At 40.8% G+C, this 19,596-nt stretch overlaps 1 protein-coding gene across 1 annotated transcript in view; it reads left to right on the top strand.

Moving 5' to 3' along the window:
* The window catches only part of LOC105099169 (aldehyde oxidase 4), a 57,226-nt gene that overhangs the window by 2,373 nt on the left and 35,257 nt on the right, over positions 1-19,596 (top strand). Inside the window, exons 4-12 of the mRNA XM_064485418.1 lie at positions 3,816-3,912; positions 5,901-6,009; positions 8,559-8,685; positions 11,603-11,664; positions 14,002-14,060; positions 14,626-14,737; positions 15,864-16,008; positions 16,254-16,346; positions 18,115-18,266. Of these exons, the coding sequence (XP_064341488.1) occupies positions 3,816-3,912; positions 5,901-6,009; positions 8,559-8,685; positions 11,603-11,664; positions 14,002-14,060; positions 14,626-14,737; positions 15,864-16,008; positions 16,254-16,346; positions 18,115-18,266 (956 nt within the window). The remainder of the gene's footprint in view (positions 1-3,815; positions 3,913-5,900; positions 6,010-8,558; positions 8,686-11,602; positions 11,665-14,001; positions 14,061-14,625; positions 14,738-15,863; positions 16,009-16,253; positions 16,347-18,114; positions 18,267-19,596) is intronic.

Here is a 19,596-nt window from a genome sequence, read left to right as displayed (position 1 = left end):
TGAAGAAGCTCTGGAGTCTGGATGCCAGCATGATACCGATGTCCAATTTCCTGGCTTTGGTGTTGTGCTGTGGCTTTGTGGGGGTCGTCATTGGAGGACCCTGGGGAACAGGCATATAGCGCCATCAGCACTATTGCTGCAACTTCTGTGAGACTATAATTGTTTCAAAATAATAAGTTAAAAATAAGTAAACTTATTGAGCACCTACTAAGAGCCAGGCACCGTGGTAAGCTCTGGGGTGCCACTCTGTACAAGACAATCATGCTCTCTCGCTCCCATGTCTTCACTTCCTTCTGCTCCTGTATTTTTGCCCCCCAACAGGCACATCTAAAAACACTACTTCCTTTCTCCCTGCTCTCACTTTGTCAAGCTTATCCAATATCTTATGTGTACCCGATACTTCATGTTCTCTCCAGACTCCTTCTCTCGCTAACCTTTCAGTCTGGTTTCCTACTCCATTATTTTTGCTACTCTAGCCAGAATTGTCCTCTGGTGTCCCTATTTCACTCACTATTCCAAGAATGGGCTTATTGTTGAAACAAAACAACAACAACAACAACAACAACAACAACAACAACAACAACAGGCAAATCCTCCCTCACTGGGCTCATCCTCTCCCATTGACCCCACTACACAGTCTCACTGTTAGCACACTCTGTCTCTTCCCTTTTATTTCACTTCTCAGTTCACTACACATTCTATCATACTTTCTCTAGACATACTAAAATGAAGAAAATTTTCTATGTTAGGAACAAGCTGAAAATTCGTGCACCCCCTGGTAAGCATGGCTAGACGCAGCCCTGAGCAGAATCACTCACAGTCTATTTCCGCATCCCCCCACGGTCCCCCTCTGTGCATTCCTTTCTGGTGCCTAGTGTCATAAATAAGGGCCTGTGAGTAAATAAGACTCACCTAAGACTCCCAGGCCCCAACTTCTGATTACAGAGTCAACAGTTCTGGGCGGAGTCAGGGGCTTCAGTTTTCACTTGTTCCTCAAGTGGGTGAGTCTCACGAACATTTGTGAATACCACAGATTTTCTGCCAGAGTCAGCACCCCATATGCCCACACTACCTCCACTTTTCTCAGGATTCCCATGGTCCCTTCCAAAGCCCTCTACCTAAGTTATATCCATAAGTTTTAATTTTTTTTCCTTAAGGCAGGTCTCCAGTGTTATAAAAGCTTCAGGCTCCCACAAAACTCCAGTTTGCTGCCAAGTTGGGTCCTGGCTCAGGTGTCATTTCCAGAATAGGACACAGTCACATGAAGGGCACAGTGGCATCTCCATCTCCCTTCACCATTCCACTCTTGCCCTGCCCAAGGTCACAGCCTTCCACTGAGGGACCCACCCAGCCCAGTGCCCTGCCCAGACCTGCCGAGGCAATCCCCTATCACCTCTCCCTCCCCAGTCACCTCTCCCTCCCCACAACACCTCCTGGCCTGGTGTTAGGCAGTCTGATCTGCATAACCAGATAATGCACCACAAACAATGAATAGCCCATGGCTGCTTGGGTCAGGGAGAGTGTGTCATTATAGAGCTGCTTAACCTCCGTGAGATCCTGGCTCTAGGTTAAAAACTGGGGAAATGAAATGTCTCAGAGATACCCTGGCCATGTGTCCTTGTTTTCCCGTGCCCTTCACGTACCCATGACCGGAGCGCTAACACTTCTTGCCATTCTCAAAGCAATTTTTCATTCAGTTAGCAAAATTTACCAAGCACCAGGTGTTCAGAAATAAGCTAGAAGATACAGCCTCTGCCTTTGGTCTAGTGAGGGAGACAGCCAGAGGAGAAACACACGGCAAGTGTGATGAGTGCTGTGTTGTCCCCAGAAGTGTGATGAGTTCCGTGTTGTGGGGACACAGGCAGGGCACTTACACAAGGCTTGGGGAGGGAAGGAAGAGGGGAGGGTTATGTAGGAGTTGCCGGGGCAAATGGAAGGCTTGGGGACGAGGGTATTCTTGTCAGCAATACATTGGGGGGATGGGGCAGCTGCAGAGGCAAGAGAAATACAGCTGTTGAGGAACTGAAAGCAGTTTATTCTGATAGATGTGGGGGTGGGGGGAGGGTAAGCAAGAGATGAAGGAGGGGTGAGATGCTTGAGGCAAAGAATCAAGTTTGACCCCACGTCACATTCTTTGCCTGGCTTGCTGAACACAATAACTCGTTGACAAATGACCAGATCCCAGTGGAAACTTCAGGGTCCACTGCACACACTGGCCACCAGCATTCAGTCTCATGGTAACTTCTGGATGTGCTGTAGGACTGCTATATACCTTGGAGGCACTGAGAAAACTCTTAAAGGACTGAAAATAAACTTCTGATACATTATCATTTGTATTTGACCAAATTAGGATTGCCAGCTTTAGCATATAAAAATACAGTTCACCCAGTTAAATTTGAATTTGAATGCATGGGGCATACTTACTTTATCTGAAATTCAGATTTAACTGGGCACCCTATGTTTTACCTGGCAACCCTATCTAAAGATGAGCTTTAGAATGATTCCACAGAATATGGAAGGAACTGAGCCAGGCACTTCTGGAGGGGTGAAGGAAGGAGGCATTAAACTAGTTGTTTGGTGACCAGAGGGCAAAACAGCTGGTTGGATCAACTTTTCACTTTTCACTCAAGGCAACATTTAAATGTGCATCACAGAGATGTTTTAGGGTCTGACAAAGTGAAAAGCAAAAATTCCCCTCCATCTTTGAGCCAGACCGCTCCTGGATTCCTTTGCTTGGAAATGTCAGGACACCAAAGGCAGAGAGAAAGTATTTCTTTGCCTCTTTTGTTCTGCTCAGTGGGGCCCTCTCTGAGGTATCACCCACGTGACTACCTGAAGGTAGAAAGCTTGACCTGCCTGAGCAGGCAGAGCTGGCTCAGGCTGGGGACTGAAAAACAAAGGAAGTGGGTGTGCAGCCTCTCTGGACCTCTGCAGGGAATCTCAGCTCTTTCCTCCAGGGGTGTACTGGTCCAGTATTACCTCTTCAAGAGCAGCAGTTTCCAAAATAAAATTAATCTTTACCTCCGCCCAAGCTGAATATAACCTCCACCCATGAAATCCTTTTTAAACCTCACCCAGAAAAGACCTAAGCAAATCCCAGCAAGTTTTTATAGAACCTAAAGCAGGGGATTTACGTGTATCGTTTGTTCTTTCTTTGCGAAAATATTATTAATTTTTTACGGTTCTTATAGGGAAAAGGTACACAGTGGTTGCTGACGTTACTGGGTCAAGAGCCAAGGTTATTCAATTAATGCTCTCTAATCCCGTAAGAAAGTAAAGGCATCATGTTGCTGAACCAGGAAAAGTGGAACTTCCCAGGGCAGGGGGTGGGGGCGGATCTCTAAGTTGGCACGTACATCACCTCCACAACAATAACGCGAGTCAAGGACCCGTTGGATTCAGCAGGCTTTTCCATACTCCTTTGGATATAAGCTCTGATCTAACTGACACAAGGCTCTGTGGTCGCATGCGTCCCACTCAGTGTGAGTATCTATATGACTCACTGCAGAAATTTTAGTCTTTGATTACACGTGCCAGCCTAGCCCCACCTGAAATGCTAGCTTACTATCTTTCTAAAATCCAGAAAATTTTGCATTCAGAAATGCATCTAGCTGGGGTTTTCAGAGAAGGCAGTGTGGTCTGTAGGGATTTATTCTCACCTCTCATCAGTTAGTTCATTTATATGCAAAAAGTAGAACAACTCCCTAAGCAAGAAACCCTGGTAGGAGACTCAAGAAAACAAGTTGCTTGTTATCAGTATCCATGGAAAGCAAAGCAGCCTGGGCCCCTCTTTTCCTTGACTCCCTTCCTTCCAGTCCGCCTCACAGGCACCAAGTACGGCTGTGGGGGAGGAGGCTGTGGCGCCTGCACCGTCATGGTGTCGAGGTACGACCCCAAGACCAAGAAGATCCAGTATCCTTTGTGTTGACGGGGCCCTGCTCTGGGCACTTCTGGGAAGGATGTGGAGCCCCCACTTTTCCTGTCCATATATATGTCCCCTTCTCTCTCCGAGTGTCCACCGCTTGCAGGCCTGCTCTCTTGCAATTTCCTAAGCTCCAGATCTTTCCCATGGACTTTCTTCCCATCAGAATATATGTGTCCTGCGTGCCAGTCTCTCAGGGCCATGCTCTCTATTGCTGTGCAACTACTTCCTTTGCTTCTGAGCAGATTTCAGAGTGGAGGGTCAGGCAAGAATGCCTTAAACACAAAGAAGTGATGCACTGTCCTGGTAGAAGATCTGGGTCAACATACACTGGAAGAGTTATTCCCCTGTAAGAGCTGAGTGAGACCTCAAGTCACACTGCACGACTGAGCCAGCATCACCTTGATCTAAAATGTAAATTTGCTCACAGTTGAATGTGGTGGGGAAGGAGTTGTCTAGCATGATTCCCAAGTCTTTGTCTTAGGTCACTGGGTGGTGCTGTTCAGTTAGGAAGAGGAGGAGCAGAGGCGAAAGTGGTGAGTGTAGCTTTGGATACACTGCATTGCAGTAGTGATGGCAGGTGCAGATGGCAGGAGTGACTGGAGGGCCAGGAAGTTGTGGAAGGCTCTTGGAAAAACTTGACTAAGAAGGGAAGAAAGATAATCCAGTAGCTGGAGAAAGACATCGGTTTGGGGATTTCTTTTTTAAGCACAGCAAACACTTACATTAATTGCTAAATGCAAGGGAATTTAGAGAAATGAGACCCTAGAAAGGGAGAGGTTAGGGGGGCAGTTGATAACGGAGCAAGTCCACAAGGAGCCAAGAACACATGGGATCCAGAACGCAGCGAAGGGGCTGGACGTGGAATGCAGGTGAGGCTGACTGCAGCCCCAGGTGAGTAGTTGCTGACTGGGCAGTGAAGGGGCTCGTGCCTCTGTTTCCTGCATGAGGCATAAGGGTGAGACTGAGCAGAGCAGTGAACACGGAGAGTTGAGAGAAGAGGGAGAGGGAGAAAAGATTAAGGTGAAGTAAACTTAGTAAGGAGGGATTAGAGGACACAAGAAATAAAATGTATCTGTTGTGCAATGGACCTAGGGTCCACTCTTGCTCTGTATGCTAAGTGCTCTTCCAAGGTCCCTCACTAGTCAGATGGGGGGTTTCCAAACGCATTTGATGATTCAAAGGGCTGGTGGAGCAAGAGAAGCACTCTATCTTTTCTTCAGAAGAATAGCATTCATATTCCCATCCTGGGTGAGAGAGTAAAGGAAGAAGTCCCTGGGTGAGGACAATTTCCATACCTGGAAAGAGAATAGGACTTAGCCTGGGTGGGAATAAAGAGACTACATTGGACTAACAAAGTCTGGATCCCATTCCCAACCCGTGAGATGAGAATCGGGTGCTAACCATGTTGGCCGTGTCATTAATACAGACGTGAGTGTGGGAGAGATGGTCAAGACAAGGGCATAAGCCCAAGCTATCCAAGCTTGGCCATACATTGGAATCACCTGAGGAGGTTTAAAAGTGATGGAGTGATCCTATCCCAGAGATTCTGATTTAACTGGGTTAGCATGGAACCAGTTAAACCAGTATTTGTATTTTTAAAAGCTTCGCACAGTTGAAGATTACCGGGGTAAATTACTCCAGGATGGTCTACATAACTCAATATATCATTTTATGATGAGTAGAAGGCTTCCTTTCCTTGGAATGAGGGGGGCGAAAATGGAGACTGAGAGTCTCTTGGAGGTCCTGCACAAAACTCATTGTTCTTTTTTTTTTTAATTTCTCTCTACCATTCTATTCCAGCCTTATGTAAGTCCTTCCTTGGACACTTCCAAAAAGTTATAGTTCTATATCTAGTGTTCTCTGTATTCTCAGGGATATACAAACTCATGACTCTCTCTCTCTGAAATTACTCCCTGAATTCTGTTACCCACTCCCTGCGATTCCAATGTGTTCTCTTTACAAAATTCCATCACAGCCATTTTCCAGTTACAGCATGCCTGGTTCCTATCTGCTTGCTGTATGGGGCTGCTGTCACCACAGTGGAAGGAGTGGGAAGCATCAGAACCAGGATTCACCCCGTGCAGGTAGGAGGGCAGTGTGGTTTGGACCAGATGTTGGTTTCAGGCACCCCGCGTAGTCTAATGTACTCCAATTAGGTCACCAACTTTGAAATCCTTTGTGCCTTTAAATTCTCATTTTGTGAGATTCAGTGCTTCAGAGCTAGAGATCCTTTCAGAGATTGGTGTATAAACCAAGATTCCTTCATTCATTTTAATATATCTTAACTTCTCAGCCCCATGCTGCCCTAAACTAAAACAAAGACAGTTTAGTCTGTCAAGAGAAGAAAACGAGATAGGAAACTAGAAGTTTATAATCGATACTAGCTGTCTACCATATTTCAGAATTACTGAACTATGAATAAGAGGTTCATTATGTATGAAATACTCCCCAAGCACTCCCCAAATAGCTCATGAGTAACTGAACACCACACTATGAGAAAACACAACTAAAATGACAAAGCATTTACTAAAGTTTAGAGGACTTTTTAAAATATCTTATTTATTTATTATTGTATTATTTAATTATTTTATTTTGTTGAGGGGTAGGTAATTAGGTTTATTTACTTTTAGAGGAGGTACTGGGGAATGAACCCAGGACCCTGTGCATGCCAAGCATGTGCTCAACCACTCGAGCTATACCCTCCCTCACTAGAGAACTTTTACTGCAGTTGCAGTGTTATTTTTATATACTAGAATAAGAGTTTCTTCAGAGGTTTTGTTTTAAAAGCAGGGCATCAAAAGAAAATTATGGATAGCCATAATCTCTTGCAATTCCTTCTCTTGGAAGATTGTGTTTGGAACACGGAAGCAAAGATCTTCCTCTGACAATGTGTTGCATTGATGGGCACTTATTGACTTTTTGACATTAAGATCTTACCCACTCTTGGCTTATCACCTTAACAGTATGGAAGCTACCTAACGCTTCTATCAGATTTATTTATTATTATTTATCAGATTTCTTTCTCTCAAATATTAATAGTACCTGATAGTTCAGTAGTGCCCTGGAGCAGGCTCGTACTGGTCAGGAGAGCCAATTGTTAAGTTTTCAGGGATTTTTGTGAGCCAGTCTTTTAAGCACAGCCATTACTAAAAATTAAACTATACAAGCTTAAAAGTAAGTAAACAATATTAAAAACGATGCTAATAAATAGCAATATTTATCATCTCCCAATTATTTTACTGCATTTCACTATTCCCTGTGCTCTTGAGGCCATTTATGTCTGTTGTAGCTACACTGTGGAGATGCCATAGAAAGGTATCACCCTGCACCTGTCTTCCAGACCCACATTCAGTGATATCACATTGGAAGCTTGATATCAGCTTTGATGGAAGTCTTTATACTACTGAAATTGGTTGAAGCTGCAGATCAGGACTCTCCTCCCAGAGATCCAGTTGTTAATCAGTTACCAGCACATTTGCAGCCAGGTCTATATGACACATCTGAGACAACTTGTCTTCTGGCAATAAATCCAACACAAGCCTCCCAAATTTTCCTCTAGCCTTAGAACAATGTCTGTCCCTGCAGCTGAGCCACAGATGACGTATTTGGCTTTCCTCTTAGAGGTCATGCTGTTTGAGGTTTATTTTAAAACATTTGGGTCATACTCAAGCCAGTGATTTGAGCATCCTGTGAAAGACACGGGGGACAAATACACAGAGGGGGACCCACAGAGTCATGTTTCCATCTGTATCTTCATGGATGGAGTCTTTGTATGGAGTGGACAAAGTACATTGTCATTTGTCATTCTGTTTTTCACTATCTTTTTTAATTGTTTTGTTATTGTATTTAAATACAAAAAGTTGAACTGCATAAATTAAATGTATAAACGACACAATACTACTGTATCACACTTAACAATTTTCAGATCATTTATCTAGATTTTGTCATTTAATCTATCAAAAATTCTATAACATAGATGATGAAGGAGATGAAATTTACTTCCCAGAAACTGTTAAATGATGCGTATATACTCATACTTATTCTCACGACCATCTTGTACAATAGATGCCATTATTATCCTAGTTTTATTTTATTTTATTTATTTCATTATTTTATTTTTTAATGTATTTATTGATGTATACTCAGCTTACAATGATGTGTCAACTTCTGGTGTACAGCACAATACTTCAGTCATATAGGAACATACATATATTTGTTTTCATATTCTTTTTAACCATAAGTTACTACAATATCCTAATTTTGAAGAGGAAGAAAAGTCAAATAAATAACCTAAGGTCACACAATTAATGAGCTACTGTAAGGACGAAAACTCCCATGAGCATGGCCCCAAAGCATTTTTCTTGTTCCTTAAACTACACTTCCTATTTCACAGATAAAGAAACCAGAGTCTAGAGAGTAAAGTAACTTAATTAATACTTGCCAATAGGCTTTTCTTGAGAGGAGGGAAGAAAGCATATGATTTCAAGAAATAGAAATATTGTTCTTCCAGAGTGATATCTTTTGCCCTGCAGCTATCCCTGGAAAGCTAAATACATACGCTTCACTCCTTTCTAGTGTCCAAGGTAGGGAAACAAGAGGTTTAAAGTATAAACAACATACCAATTTTTCCCAGGAAAGACTCGCCAAGTGTCACGGCACGCAGTGCGGCTTCTGCAGCCCAGGGATGGTGATGTCCATCTACACGCTGCTGAGGAACCACCCGGAGCCGACCCCCGCGCAGATAACCGAAGCCCTTGGAGGTGAGGCTTCTGGGCCTTCATCAGGGACTGAGGGTGGAAAGTGCCCAAGCAATGAGGGAGGAGGCCCCGGCCCACGGAGAGAAGCTGTGGCACAGCTCTGGGGTTCCAGGGACCTGGGCAACGTGTAGGCCTCTTTAGCACCTGCCTGGACCCAAGTCCTTTCCAGGAAGTGCTACCTGCATTTTGTCAGCATTGATGCCAAGAATTGGGGTAGTAGTGGTTTCATTACAAGCCTTCTCCCTTAATGGACCCAGCTGTCACTCTGCGAAGGCATTCAAATAGGCTGTCTCTTAACACTTTTAATACAATATTTTCCAAATGTGGAAATTTGGGTAATCTAGAAGAATGAGATTCTGTTGTTTGTTTTTAAATTAATCTGTTAGAATCATTCATAAACTATTTACTAAAAATTAATTTTACATAGAGTATGGATTTCAGATACTTTACATTTTTATGTTCTGGTTGAGTTCATTATGAGATCAAGGAGCTCTTAGACTGCAATTAGTTGTCACAAATAAGCTTGGTGAGCAGTTCAATCCCCTATGACAAAATAGCTATCAAATTTAAATGAACAAATACAATTTACTACAAAAAAAAAAAAGAGCATGTTAACAAATGTAGTTTTCTGTGACAAACATACCTAGTTCAAGGTAATTGGTTACTAGTTCTTAGAAGAAAGCTGTGAAAGCAAACCTCTAAACATTAAAAGAAATTCTTTGTTCTTTTCAATAAACAGACCCACACAGAAATTCAGTTTTATGATGAAGAGATACAGACTAAAACAAAGTAAAAATTCAACTTAAATTTTACGGTAACTGGAATATAAGTATACTCTAATATTTTCCCTTATCTCTCAGCAACATCTATACGCAACATTTTCTAGTTTCTCATTAAGTACTACTCAAACTTTGGCCTATGATTTCAATTATAGTTTTAATTAAACCTGAATGGATTTGAACAATAGATAATTTTTGTTTAATAAAGTAATCCACATTAATGAGATATTTAGAGCTTTGAAAAGCAAAGATGTTGTGATTTGCCTTACTTTTTGTTTCTTTGAATATGCACAGTCTTATAGAGATGGATTATTTCCTTCTAGATTCTGTGCCTGTAATTCACACAACCACCACCAGGAGATGGCATTGTAAAGTTTGGCTAAAATAGATAGATAACCTTATTCTAGGTGTGGATAATTTGGAAAGTATATTTTGGTTCACAATGATCTCTCTCTAGGATTATCAGTGCTAGCCACACATATAACCTTTATGCTCATGTTTTAAGAAAACAATAATATAAAATAAAATTGCAAAGGAATGAAATTAGGTATGACACATGCCTTCTAAAATGATCAACTGATATAAATCATCACTTCATTTAATCTTGTTTTTCCCTTTCAGACTAAGGATAGAAAATTTTTTTATTTTCCATGTTTTTTTCTCTTAGAATCAGAAGAATTTCTACAGTGGGTGCTATTAGTTTCCCTTGGTGGGCGGTTACTAGGGCTTCTAGACTTAGCACTTGTTATGTGGCCAAGAACAAAACCGAAAAACTCTGACATTCACTCCCTCTAGTCTTTAATGTTTTCTTATAGTTAATCAAAGAGAAGGTGTCCATTGCCTCTTAAATACTTCGGTTTCACGGCATGTAGTTATGTTCTAGATATTTTAGCTCCTTTTCTCTACTCCAAAGAGAGATTTTTAATTCACACACTTCTATATTCTTTCTTCTTAGCAAATGAAAAGATAAAATACGGAGTCTTAATGCATTCTTGTGTGTGTAGGTTCTTCCTAAACAATTTTTATTCTAATAAAAAAAAAAGCAGTATATCTATTAACCAATTTTTCCACATGACTCCCTGGCACTAAGTTTCCATACAACATTTTACTTTAAGCTGTTTAAACCTGCTCAGTTCCACACATATACATTGCTTCTGAAATTGTTAAACTATATTTGAACATAATCATTTTAGATTTATTTTAAGCATAAAATAATGCATTCCTATTATGAAAAATGAAAAAAATTAAAAGTCAAGGAAAAACTCATTCATATTTCTGCCACCAGCAGACAATCACAGTCAGATACTTCTATTTTCTTTTAGTCTTTTCTGTGCAGTTTTTGTTTTCTTATTTTAAATACTTGTGACTACTGTAAATACAATTTTATATTATACATACAATTTTAACTGTATAAGAATTTTCCCATGTTATTAAAGCTTTTCATAAATATCGTGTATACTGGCTTCAAAATTTGAATATACTTTTTAAAAAGACAGTGGTTTCTTCACCTTTTCCACCATATTTTGAAATGTTGACAAATTAAAACAATACCAGGTACTCACTGAATACCTACTATGCTGTACTGGGAGGAGTCAAGAACATCTAAGACAATCCTTGCCTTCTCCATGAGCTTAAGGTCCAATGAGGGAGATACGGCACGTATGTAAATGACCCTACTCCAACACAGTCAGTGATGGGCCTGCAGAAGGATCCAGACAAAGAGTGGTACAGCTCTGGCTGGGGTCAGAGCAGACCTTATGGAGAAGAGGGTCTGGGCCCCTGACAAATGGACACAATTCTGACATTTGAGGTGAGAGAGGCTACATGAGAAAAGCTTAACGAAAGACCACGTAGGAGATGTTATGGGGAGTGGCAAGTTACAGGGGTTAGGGCAGGGGCTGGAAATAAGGCAGGAAGAGTTGACTGGGAAACACTTCAGAGATCTTTGTGATATTTCAGGAAGAAAATGTAATCACAAGATCTATTTTTGTAGTATATCTCTGTTCCAAAGAACCACTGTGCTAGTTTGGGAAACAAAAAAGAATCTAATTACTATTATAGCTAGTCCACTGAAAGCAAGAAGCACAAATATGCAGTATATTTCTGTATCATTCCTTAAAAATTGACCTCTTCTTATTCAGGTAATTTGTGCCGCTGTACTGGATACCGACCAATTGTAGAAAGTGGAAAAACTTTCTGTGTGGTAAGTTATAATAAAAAATATTTTTCAATTGATTTAACATGTTGATAAACTTTTGCATAAAATCACCTATTGCATTCAATTCTCTCTAAAACAACCCCATGTTGACCTTTCTAACCACTGAAAGTTGTTAAATGCTGCTGTTGATATTTTTTTAAAATAAACCTTTAGCATCTATCTTGTTTATAGCCCTAAATTAGGCACCACCTTAAGAAATAAAGTATATGGTCCATGACTTCAAGAAATGCAAAGTCTGTTGAAGAAAATGAAATATAGACTAAGAAATAACAAATGTGTAATTGAAAAGTAAAATATTAAAAGCTCAATATATCCTCTCTACCATGTAAATAAGTTTTAGAGGAACAGGTGTTAAAGAGAATTAGTGAGTGGGAAAGGAAAACACAGAGGAGACTTTTTGGAGAAGAGGGGTTTTGAGCTAGATCTTAAAGGAAGTGATAGAAATAGATGAGTGAAGAGAGGCCAATAGAAAATTCCAAGTAAGAAAATGTATGGAAGTAGGAAAAAGAAAGATGTCCAAGGTTCAACTAAGAAATTGATGTAGCTGAAGCATTAGGGAGTAAAAAGATATTATTTAGGGCTAAAGAATTTAGATTTACAGTTGATAACTAATAGATAGTCACTGTCTGTTCTTAAACTAGGGGTCACATTAGAACAGTAGTTCAAAAGGAAAATTCTTGGCATCTGCCTATAAGAAAGATAAGCCTGGAAAGACATGGTGGAGATGAGGGCTTGGACTTGTGCAGTATCCCATGTGTGAGGGAATAAGGACCTAGACCAGTGTGGCAGATGTAGGCCCGGAAATACAACTTTCAGGAAGGAGATTGCCTCTAGCCAATAAAGAATGCAGTGAGAAAGAAATCCAAATCACCTTCAAAGCTGAGAGATCAAGGAATCACAAAGGAGGAAGGAAGCTGGAAAAGAATGATTTAATGTATGGTTGGGGGGTAGTCTTGAGACAGATTAAGTTTCCAGTAAGTTAAATATCAGTAGGAGACATACTCATAACAAGGTTTCAGTTAGGGGGTTTTTCATCATCCAGTTTTTATGGTAAAAATTAATTTTATCAAATTTTGGTTGACCAAAAACAATTCAAAATGTACAAGTTAATTCCAAATACTAAATAGTCTTTGTGAAAAAGTCAGCTTTTAGGTCAGGAATGAAGAATTTCAAAAGGCTTTAAAACTACAGGCTAGTTTGTTTTAAATCCTGGGTAAAATAATATTTATGTTGCACCGTATGCATGACCAATGTTCCACCATTTTGACCCACAAAAACAGCAATTTCATATGACTCAACCTATTACTATTTTCCTGAAGACAAAATCTAAACAGATATTTTTGTCTCATTCACTTTGGGTCCCCACATTCAGCCACGTGTATTTAGTCCCTTTACAGTACATAGCGTTGTCACAAAATCCAAGTCCCTTCTTAACTCTGTGGACAGTTACCTTACAAGTGAAATATCAGCCCCCACCCTACAGCACTTTCTGTGTGCCAGACACTGTGTGTACCTGTCACAGTTAAATCTGACAAACCTGGTTGCGATGGGTTTTATTTTGCTAATGTAACAAACTCAACCCAGCTAATGTGTGTTAAAGCAGGAACTAGAACCCAGGTCTCCTTGACTCCATGTATAAAGTCAAACCATAGGTCTCCAACCCGCTACAGACCCTTAGATTGTGTCTGCACATGAAAGGACAAATAAGAATGGAATTAGTCTGAGAGTTGCAGGAAATGACCAATGAATTCAGGCCAAAAACACTACTTTGGTTCTGCAAAAAATGTCCTGAAAATTAAGGTAAAATATTTTAGGACTTGAATCATTCAAATGCTCCAATAACATCCAAATAAACTCAGGTTTTCAGTCTACTTATATTTGTATACAGGAAGTCTGAAAGGCAGTTTGTCTTGCCAGGACTTCATTAAAGACATGCATGTATCTTCCTTATGATGAAGAAACATCTTTTTGGCTTTTTAATTACCACCTTATAACTACACTCCATTTACCTCACTTCTAGTAGGAAGCCTTAGCTGGCTGACCCACCCTCCTCCAACCTCCTTCTTCTTCCTCTGAGACTTAAGTGACACCACTTACAAGACCTTATCGGGAGCATGGTTGCACACTTCCTGCATTTTCTCCAATTGGTCAGTGATGGAAGAGCGTGTTCTCTGTCCCACTTCATTACAGAGTCCTTGAGGGCACAGATGCACTCTATTACTTCTTCCATAGCTCCTCTGGGGCCTGGGCACTGCCGGGCCCTCGGGTTGGTGTTTAAAGAATTGATCAAAGAATTTGTTATAAACTGCATTACTTCCTAAGGAATCAACTGTTTGTCAAATGAAAGGATCAGGAAAATGTTGCATGGATCAAGATGAGAAGTTTTTTGTGGACAGACAGGAAAAAGTAAGTATCTGATATTCTACTTCGGTTGGGATTGACTGAAAAATACCCACATAAATCCAAATTTATTCAAGGTTTCTATTCAGTGAGTGAAGTATAGAGTAAGTAAATTCAGGGCATAGACAGCTTTAAGAAGCTCCAAAAATTAGCAAGCCCGAGGCCAGTCAGCACAGAAGGCTGTTTTTCTTCCAAAGCATTACAACTCTCTGTGCCTTAGTCTGGGTTTACCCCGCTCCCATCACCCACAAGCACTGCAAGGCAAAAAAGCAGTCGCTCCGCTTCATGCTCATGGCAAGTAATTATCTGCAAACAATACCCAAGACCCAGCACAGATGCTTAAAATCCAATTCCTGACAAAAGAGGAAGCCCAGAGCCCAGCAAATCTGGCAGAGGGACCATCAGCCTCCTCTGAGGGTGGGAAGAATTCTGCCAGGGATCCCCTGAGGCTCTGACACCGCCATTCTGCATGCAGAATGTCATAGGTGCTCTGACTCTGAAGTCTCACACTTGGGGATTCCTGTACATCTCTCTGTATCTCTGAAGTTCCATTTGTACTTTGTTTCGTTTTGTTGAGATGTGTACCAAGCTGTACAATGAAGATGAATTCCAGCCCTTGGATCCATCCCAGGAACCTATATTCCCTTCTGAACTCATAGTAAGACATTTCACTTTTGTTGTCTTATCGCATGCTGCAGTATAAGTCTTTTGTATTACACTATGGGACTACTGAGTGTTAGATACTGAAAGTTGGAAGCACATCCAACACGATAACCCATTTTTAGAAACATGTTCAGCTCCGCTGTAATATGAAACAGACAGCTTAGGAGAGTGGCGCTGCCGAGACCTCAGAGGTGCTTTGGTTTACCCCCTGCACTAAAAACCCCGAGCTCACAGAGTATGTGTGACTTAATCAAGGTCACACAGCTACACTTGGGATATGTTACAGGCATTTTGTAAAACTGGTAAGGTAAAATCAGACGATACTTATTATAATGGAATTTTATCATTCCTACTATTAACCTCTGTGATCTCAACTCTGAGAAGAAAGAGAGACTAATATAAATACTGTGGCATGCCCATCATTCTGTTCCATGACTGGGCCCTGGAGAGAGAGCATGGGATGAGGGCTATGATTTAACCGGCTTCTCAGAAGGTCTCAGTCCCCACAAACCCCGAAGCATGAGAAACTGGACACATCTAGTATTTAAAGATTACATAGAGATATAGAAATGTAGATAGATATAAATATGTAGAGATACACATATTTATATGATTATTTGCAAAGTTGTAAAAATGTCTGTTTACACTCTACCTGGTGAACGATTTAAGGGTGGTTTTTTTTTTTTTTTTGAGGATAATTTTCCTATAAGCAATTTCTGTCCCACCAAAGCAGCTAATCCCCAAAGGTGAGGCCCCTCTGAGTCACTGTTAGGGCGGACGTAGATCAAGAAGCCCATGCCTTTAATCCCAGGCTGACACCTTCACTGTACCGTGCTGCCTCCTCTTAGCACAACCACTTTCCAAATAGAGAGTTTGCTCTACTCTATATGCAACTGTTGATGGATAGACACCTTTATGATGCTTATTCAGTGGTGCCCATATGGTTCTTACCAATCTAGGAGTTTTAAACAAGGCCACCCTTTCCTGATCCCTCAAAGTTAGTTCACCTTAGAAAGCTAAAATGACTATCAGGCCACTTGGCCACCCAGAGCAGTGGACATATTCATGGCATGTAGTTCAACAGCCTTACGTGATATCCTGTTGGCTTTGCTTCCCTGTAGAGAATGGCAGAAGATCCAAACAAAAGAAGGCTAATGTTCCAAGGGGAGAGGACCACCTGGATCACCCCTGTAACCTTGAACGACCTTGTGGAGCTGAAAACCAGTTTCCCCAAAGCCCCCATTGTCATGGGAAACACTGAAGTGGGTAGGTGCTTTTTAAGCATGTTCTTTAGATTAGGTAGCCCAAACATCCTTGTTTCTTTTTAAACTTTTCATAAATGCAGTTCACTTTCATTAGTGGATACCTCTGATCCTTCAGAATGTTTTGTTGTATTCTTCTGCAAATGATTCATTTGTCTCATAATTTTCACTCTGGATTATCAGCAAGCAACATATATTAGCACTCATTGTCTTTCTTTTATAGTTGCTTTAAATGCTTTTCTTCTTAAGGACCCAGAATTAAATTCAGAGATGAATTCCATCCAGTTTTTATATCTCCACTTGGGCTTCCAGAACTCTATTTTGTGGACAGCACAGATGATGGTATGCACCTTTTTTTTAAAAAAAAAAAATAAGATGTAACCATTAGCTGTTGGTGGGCTATTAATAATCAATTATATGCACTGGGCTAATCTGAGAACTTCATAGAATATCTGACTTCACTTACTTATTCAAAAATATTTATTGAGCACCTATTCTGTATCCTCTATGAACTTTTCCAAGCTGACCCACTCAGCTGTGTCTCTGTGTACTACAATGTCATAGGAGCCATAATGATGGGAAGATGCCACATAGCTCAGCCCAGTATGGAGAGATTACTGAATAAAAAGACTAAAGACATTGGCTGGCCAGTTTGAAAGCTTCTTGCCTGATACCACTTCCTGATTCACAAATTTGCTAGAGGCTCATCCTTCACACATACACACTCACCAAAAAGAAAAATGATTTGGACCACAAGATGTGAAATTTAACCATGAATAGCTTTATTCATTTTTACACTCTTCACAATTTACCAAGTGCTTTTACATCTCTTGTTTCTTTTGATTCTCACAACATCCCTGGGAGGTGGACATAGCAGATAGCCTTGGAACCTCCATTCTCCTAAAGAAGATACAGAATCAAAGGGCTTAAGTAACTTCCCAACTTCACGCAGCTAACACATGGTCAAGTCAGGACTAGATCCTAAGCCTTCTTACTCCTGGTCAAATGTTTCTTCCTCAAAAAGCACCAAATAAGGCTGTCTGAGAAACATATCCCACTGTCCACTAACCAAACTCAACATGTAAATGGATAACAGCTTATAGAAGCTAAAAATCCCACATATGAGTGAATCTCCAAGAAGTAAATAGAAATCAAATGGAAAGTTGTCTGCTTTCCCCTCCGACCTGTCAATCTTAGTCTGCTCATTCTTTTTTTTTTTTTTAACCTGTTGGAAAGTCCATACCAATGTACTCACAGGGTGAGATGGAGCAAAAGGAGTCCAGGTAGAGGGCTGACAGGTGTAGAAGTACTTGGTGGCGGGGGTGGAGGTGGAGGGACTAGGGGCGTAGAGCCTGTAGACCTGTATCAGTGTGTCTCCACCTTTTCATTATGGCCTCTCTAAGGAGCAAAAGACATTTTTTCTCTAGCCATCCCTCTTTGAAATTTTAACACCACAGATAGACCATATATATCTGTATATATCAGGGCTTTATACATAAAAAGAGTAAGACTTTTCCACCCCCTTGGAGGCAGTATCACCCCCACTGAGGATGCATGAACTAGATGACATCACTACTCAAAGCACTCCCCGTAAGCATACCTACAAATACAAGTGACCCAAGGTGCAGACAGGTGTCTGTTCTGGTTATTCTCACAAGGGAACACTAGGAAGAGATGGCTGTGTGACACGGGCAAAAGGGCAGTGCAGATTTGCAGGTCAGTTCCTACTGAGGCTAAATGATCTTTTGAAAGTCTTACAGGATCTTGGCTGAAATTTTCATATTTGATCAATTTATTCAGGAAAGCACAAAACTGGAAATAAACAAAGTAATGAATTCTAGATCTCTGTGGTTGATATATCCTAAAATGTAAGGCATATGTGACTGTATACATGACTGAGAAAAAATCTTTGGTATTTAATATTTGAGAATAAAGCCAATTGCCAGAAATATCTTTACTTGTGGTTTCTGTCTTTCTAAGTTACTGTGAAAAGAAAATATATATTTGAAAGATTATTTCCATGCAGCCCATGTATCTTTTTACCATTAACAACTTGTTAATAACAACTACTTGTTTCACCTTAAGTTTCCATTCACTACCCTACTTTCAGGGGTGACAATAGGTGCGGGATACAGCCTGGCCCAGTTGAATGATGCCTTACATTTCATTGTTTCTGAGCAACCAAAGGAGAAGACAAAGACCTACCGTGCTCTCTTGAAGCACCTGAGGACACTGGCTGGAGCCCAGATTAGGAATATGGCGGTATGTTCTCTAGTGTTACTTGAAATAAACCACAGCTGTACACAGGCATGCAGTTCTGTTCAGACTAGAAAACATTACCCTGAAGAGGAATCTCAAGTTAATGTCAAACAAGCCTCTACAATATGCGTGTCAGTACATACGTATGTGCCCAAAGTGAGAGGTATCACATTGTGTGTATGTGTGTGTCCAAAGTGAGAAGTGGCATATTGTCTCACAAGATTAAGGTATTGGAGTCTGAGTATGCCAGCCTGTCATCTATGAGTGGAATGATCCTGGAGAAGCCACGACCTCTGTAAGCCACTGTTTCTTCATTTCTAAATTAAGGTTCCACCACATGGACTGTCCCTAAGATCATGTCCAGCTGTAGTAGTCCATGAAATATGTCTTATCCAAGGCATAATAAACAAGAGCCTACTTTTCCAAAATACTCTTTTCTGGCTAGTTCTCCTTTTAGACCTTTGCACTGAGGTCAGTTTCCAAACATATGTATCTTGGATGTCCCCCTGTTTTCTAGCTTTTTGAGGTTTCTTTATTATTTAAGATTTAAGAATAGTAGGTTGGAAACTATGGTTACCAAAGGGGAAAAGGCAAGAAAGGATAAATTAGGAGTTGTGGAGTAACAGAACACATTACTATATATAAAATAGATAAACAACAAGGACCTACTGCATAGCACAGGGAACTATATTCAATTTCTTGTAAAATAACATATAATGGTAAAGAATCTGAAAAGAAAACAATATATATGTATGTATATGTATAACTGAATCACTTCACTGTACACCTGAAACTAACATTGTAAATCAACTATGCTTCAGTAAGAAAAAATTTTTAAAAGAAGAATAATAAGTAGGAACTCCTACCTGTTCCCCACATGACGGGCGGTTCGGCAGGATTTGGTGGGGGCAGTTCTCCCAATTATCTCTGGCCCTGTTTCTGTCGATTCTCAGAATCCACTGTATGTTTTCACCTTCTGCATCTTCCGTCCCTTTTTCTGCACCACATTGTTCCTCTTGGCATCACCTTGCCCCCTTAACTCCCCTCAAAGGTCCTCCTTCAAGGCTACGTCGTCGAAGCAGCTTTATTGACGGTTTGGGTTGGTGAGAACTCTGTTGCACAGACGCACAGCACGCATTTTGCGTGTGAGTGCCCCGTATCCCAGCTCTTAGCGTCTGCTCAGGCTCCAGTCTTCACTCTCCCTCATGTTGTTGGCCACTCACGCTAGGGTCAGTTCTCAAAGAAATTTTCCTTCTCACTGCATATGGAAAAACAGTATTTTATCAAGCAGTAAGTTTGAACTGGGGTTAGGGGGTGGGGATCTTGCACAGTG

Source organism: Camelus dromedarius, chromosome 4 (assembly GCF_036321535.1).
Source record: "Camelus dromedarius isolate mCamDro1 chromosome 4, mCamDro1.pat, whole genome shotgun sequence".
Lineage (NCBI taxonomy): Eukaryota > Metazoa > Chordata > Mammalia > Artiodactyla > Camelidae > Camelus > Camelus dromedarius.
Note: the sequence above shows the minus strand (reverse complement) of the source record. Positions and strands in the feature narration are given on the sequence as shown.